Source organism: Triticum dicoccoides, chromosome 7A (genome assembly GCF_002162155.2).
Source record: "Triticum dicoccoides isolate Atlit2015 ecotype Zavitan chromosome 7A, WEW_v2.0, whole genome shotgun sequence".
In the NCBI taxonomy this organism is placed as follows: Eukaryota; Viridiplantae; Streptophyta; class Magnoliopsida; order Poales; family Poaceae; genus Triticum; species Triticum dicoccoides.
In genome coordinates, this window is record NC_041392.1 from 55,023,692 (window position 1) to 55,028,453 (window position 4,762).

General features: G+C 48.8%; 1 protein-coding gene across 1 annotated transcript; it reads right to left on the minus strand.

The window, feature by feature from the left end:
• Nucleotides 1-1,243: 1,243 nt before the first annotated feature.
• LOC119331603 (alpha carbonic anhydrase 7-like) lies at nt 1,244-3,197 on the minus strand. The gene is made up of 4 exons (XM_037604765.1): nt 2,604-3,197; nt 2,202-2,369; nt 1,756-1,809; nt 1,244-1,487 (listed from the first exon to the last, which is right to left on the minus strand). The coding sequence occupies exons 1-4, from the start codon at nt 3,123-3,125 to the stop codon at nt 1,401-1,403; spliced, it is 831 nt and encodes a 276-aa protein (XP_037460662.1). The 5' UTR covers nt 3,126-3,197; the 3' UTR covers nt 1,244-1,400.
• Nucleotides 3,198-4,762: the final 1,565 nt, after the last annotated feature.

Genomic DNA, 4,762 nt, shown 5'->3' on the forward strand with positions numbered 1-4,762 from the left:
ATGCAAATCCTTTTAATCAAAGGAACCCTTACTGTGGATATATAGTGAGACGTCCAGTCGATTCAGGAGGAATTTCTTCGGTGACATTATCATCACACAGCCAGATGCATATGTGCGGGCCGTGCAAATGCATGGCCCTGTCTCCTTACGCGTAGTGCTAAGCACACCACATGCATGGTGCATGCACGCATGCTGCTAGCAGGTGGTTAATTAATCGGAAACAGTTCAAAAGCAAGTCATTATTGGTTGCTAAACATACCAGTAGCATGGCCTTGTCATGTCGTCTCTCATACTCACATCGATCGTGCATGCAGTGGTCAGTGGTCTGACCGACCCGCCAATTCAGGCAGGCAAGCACCACTAGTGGCATGCATGCCGTGCTGCTCTAAAGACTGAAGCTACAAGCAGGCGACACAGCATGGAAATGCCAGTATGGAAACGCCAAAGCTCCTGGCGTTGCTGTCCAGAGCGGAAACGCCAAAGCCCCTGGCGTTTTTAAAAACGCAATCTGGCTCAACGTTTCGACTTACGAGCCTGCCACATTAGTGGGTGGGGCCAGGGCAGCAACGCGAGCTGGCTTGGCGTTTCTGTGTGGGGATGAAACATTACGGGCTATGTCATTGCTAAAAAGGTTAGATTGGGAAATAATCTTGTGTCGAGTTCATTTTGTGCTATGATTTCCTGATAAGGTCAAAACGTTGATTTCGGCCGCTCACCAACCCCCAGCCCCCCATTATTCTCCAAAATGGTCACTATTCACAAACAGTTTTCAGATCGCCTGCTTCTGAAAAGGGCCAGCAATAATTACATTGGATGCTCATGTTCTTTGTCACGAGATTTGACTGCTAAATTCATGCCGGTGTCCATGGCACATGCGGGACAAGTCTGATCTCGCATCATCATCGTACCAGTGAAATCCACTAGCGTATCGAGGTAGACATCCATCTTTATTATTTTATGAGCCACACTCAACTTGACCGGATACCTAGAAAAACAATAGCCAAATGGATTCAGGAATAAAAATCTTGTTGGTAACATTCACGAATATTCGAACTTGGCCTTAATTTCTTGAGCTAAACTATTCCTGGCATAATTCTTCGAGGAGACAACACCAGATGGCTAGCAGCAGCAGACTCTTTCATTTATAATGGCAGTGGCTGCTGGATGAGTCATGGAGTAGTACCCACCAACAATCATTCGCGAAATATCTCGAAATCACAACACCAACACACATGCATGGACATGATCGGGACTTGCTCCTTTATTATTCAGTAACCGGACACAAGGCATCTAATATGGTAATATGAGTAGAAAGAATTACAAAAATTGGTATAACCATGTACATATACAATAGCTGTTACAGCAAACTAATTAAGTGGATAATCGACCCTAGCGAATAATCAATGTTTATTCTGCTCAAAAGGCCGGAACATGCTGATATCTCTGCTGTTCACCTCCTGACGGGGCCTCGCGTTCTTCTCCATGTCCTGCATGTAGGGTTGAAGGAAAATCAGTCCAATTTTTTTTCTAGTCCATGGGTCGAGATCAACCAAATTAAAGGCGGCTTTCATGTCGCTGTTGAATTTCTAGACGTCCACGGTTAAGGTCTACCATCTGACACGAGTTTAAAGACCGTAAAGTGCTGAAAGACAAGAGGTTAATGCACCAGGAGGAATAAGATTTCGCTTTCAAGAAAAAGATTGGAGGTCCAGAAAAAAGGATTGGGGTCTGGGGAAACCGAAAAAAAAAACTTACATCGTGGACGGCCTCCCGGAGAAGCTCCAGCTGGTGCCTCGACACGGTGCGGACCTGCAAATTGAACCAGATAGAGAAAAAGATAAATTTCAGAAACAATATATATGAATTCCCTCATCATTCACCAACCATAGTGTATAATAAGACTTGTGCACGCATCTAGCTGGCGTGCGTTCCACTGATCAAATTCTGATCAATCAAATGTGGAACAGAGAGACGAAACCGGTGGGAAGATTCTTCATGAATAACAAATGAAAGGATCTATATATAGATCGAACTGGCAGCTCCATGCCAACTGCTAAGTTCCAGAAATGAATTCTTTTATTTGACAGTTGCAAGTTGTGTGTCATCATGTGTGATATGGTCCAGAAATGAAATATTTTACTGATGCTTGTTATGTTGGTAGTTGTGGTTCATGCAAGGTGAATGAATGAAACGGGACGTACCCTCTTGACGATGGTCCAGATGACCCCTTCTGTGCAGGGTGGGGTGGTGAGAGAGCCCACGTAGTGGTAGTACACGCTGGCCTTTCCCCTGGCGCCCCTCGGGTCCATCATCCCCATCTTCTCCTCCCTGTCCTTCCGATCCGCTATCATCTCCAGGTATGGCTCCAGCTGCGTTCGTAGTACAAGATTAGAGTTAGCCCCATGCATGGCGTGCCAATACCCATTATTAACTGCATCTTGCAGCTTTGCAAGGGGAGGTACCATGTTGGTGTGTTAGTAAAGCATAATTAAGTTAAGTCCCATGTCGGCGTGTTCGCTTTAGTTAATCAAGCTTATTTAAGCCTGGTTCGTTGGTTGGTTAACTAAAGAAAGCAAGAAAGAAAAGAGAGAAGCAAAAGTTACCTTGTGCAGGAAGGCGTCGTGGGCGCCGATCTCGTAGAAGACGCCGATGACGGCGGCCTTGCCCTCGGCGCTCTCGTGGAACATGTGGAGCTCCATGTCGTACCGGCGGCCGTTGATGCTGTGCTCGGTGGGCGAGTGCCAGTGCAGCTGCCGGAGGAAGTAGGGCGTGCCGCCGATCGACACGCTCCCGGCGTCGCGCTCGAACTTGAGCATGATGTCGTGGCCGCGGTTGACGATGGTGGCGTTGGCGGGGACATAGGTGTGGTTGAGGTAGCCGAGGCCGCGCACGAGTGAGACACGCGGGCTGGCGAGGTCGATGGGCGACTGCATGTTGCCCTTGCCGCATGCAGACCACTCCTCCTTTATCTTGCCCCAGTGCGCCGGCCCGTTCTCCGCGTCCAGCGAGTAGCTGAACTCCTCCTCCTCCTCGGTTTCCTGCTGGGCTCTGGCTGTCGGGAGGAGGATGGAGGCCGAGAAGAGGAGGAGGAGCACGCACAGCCGGAGGTCCCGAGATGGACGCATGTTGTCTTGGTGTGCTCGGAGCGCGTTGGTGCTGGGTTGGGTGTCGGCTCCTCTGCTCGTGGAGCTGGTGAGTTCCTCTTGTGTGTGTTGGACCGGGGACAGAGCTGGTGGGGTATAAATACCGTGGAGAACCAGAGAGAATGTCATGGGTCATGGCCGTCTGCCGAGTTAGGTTGGAACGTTTCAAACCTGTCTGTCAACTTTGCTACCCCTTACGGAGTTACGGTAAGGTACTGACCAACACAGCACCAGGAAGCAAAGTAAACATCGCCGGCGTCCCATTCCGTTCCACGGAAAGGAAGCATGCATGAACGGCCCGGACCGTGTGGGATAGGGACACGCTTGTGCGATAAAAAAAAGTCGGGGTTTGGTGAGAAGCCGCACGGCTTGTCATTATCTCTCAAGTTTGGAACAACACCATTTTGTTGTTGGACAACACCATTTTGCATCATCGATCGCATATCACCGATCCTCTCCTACGCTGTACTACAGTGAGTGTTTTTTGTTCAGACCTGCTCCCACGATCGTGCTTCTGGAAGGACAAAGAAATTTGGTACAGACGTTTCACACCCCTACGTGTTACCCACGAGGTTCATCGTCCAGACCTGCCCACGCGCAGTCCAGTGCTTTGAACAAGACCCAGCAATTTCATAGAAACTGCGAGATATATATGGCTCTCACTGTAGCTTCACAAGATTTTTATAGAGTACTCAGCAATTTTTATAGGTGTTTTATTTAATGTGGCACAAGAGGGCACGTTAAAAATATAGCGCACTTGGTCTAGCGAGTGTGCTGATGTATGCATAAAAAAATTCTGTGAATACCAACATGCACCACTTGGTTGATAAACAATCATGTCCGTCCAGTCGGCCGGCAGCTTCACCACCCCCGGTGCATGCATCCATGCGTGCTTCGCAGTGGTTTCTTGACTCTTTCCAAATGCAGGAATCCTCCCCTACACCATTGGTCCTATCACGTCGGCAAAACCCCCTAGGTATGAGTTAGGGCAACTCCAGCGTTGATCACCTATTCGTGCGCAAACCAGCACGTGTGTTGGACCGGTCCGGACGTTTGAAATCCCACAAAGTGGCGCAAAACAGTGGAAGGTCCGCGGGAATTCGGTCTTCTCGAACCCTCGGTGGATTCCAAACAAGAGATCCTAGCATGACTCATAGGTGTTGACGGCTCGATCTGCCCCGTGGGGATCTCCCGAAAGCAAACATCTAACCTAGAGGAAAGGCAACACGGTTGATGTCAAATCCCATGTGGATCTCGGTTCCGGGAAGAACGACCCGTGCATGGTGCGCCGTTGTCAGTTTGGATTCCGGCAGACCCTTTGGAGGGTATCGAGACTAGCCAGAAAAAGCCAGATGAAAAATAGAAAATACATTACCCATGTTCAAACCCTCGCTCTCGAGGTGAAACCCTACGCATGCTCTTATTTTATTAATTGGATAGGATGTACACAATAAAGGTGTGGTCTTTAGGATTGTAGGTATGCCAAAGTGTGAAGGTTAAGATGCCTATCAACTAGCCTGGACCCTGGCTTATAAAGGATGCCTGGATCCAAGATTTATATAAGCCTAGTCGGTCTAAGGCCAGTGTGGAGGATTCCAGGATGATCCGGCCTCCTTGTC

Excerpts from the sequence above, each read along its gene's own strand:
- LOC119331603 (XM_037604765.1), bottom strand. The coding sequence starts at position 3,125 with ATGCGTCCATCTCGGGACCTCCGGCTGTGCGTGCTCCTCCTCCTCTTC. Across the intron at positions 2,370-2,603 it reads ACGACGCCTTCCTGCACAAG|CTGGAGCCATACCTGGAGAT; the intron begins GTAACTTTTGCT and ends CTACGAACGCAG. Across the intron at positions 1,488-1,755 it reads TCCGGGAGGCCGTCCACGAT|GACATGGAGAAGAACGCGAG; the intron begins GTAAGTTTTTTT and ends CCCTACATGCAG.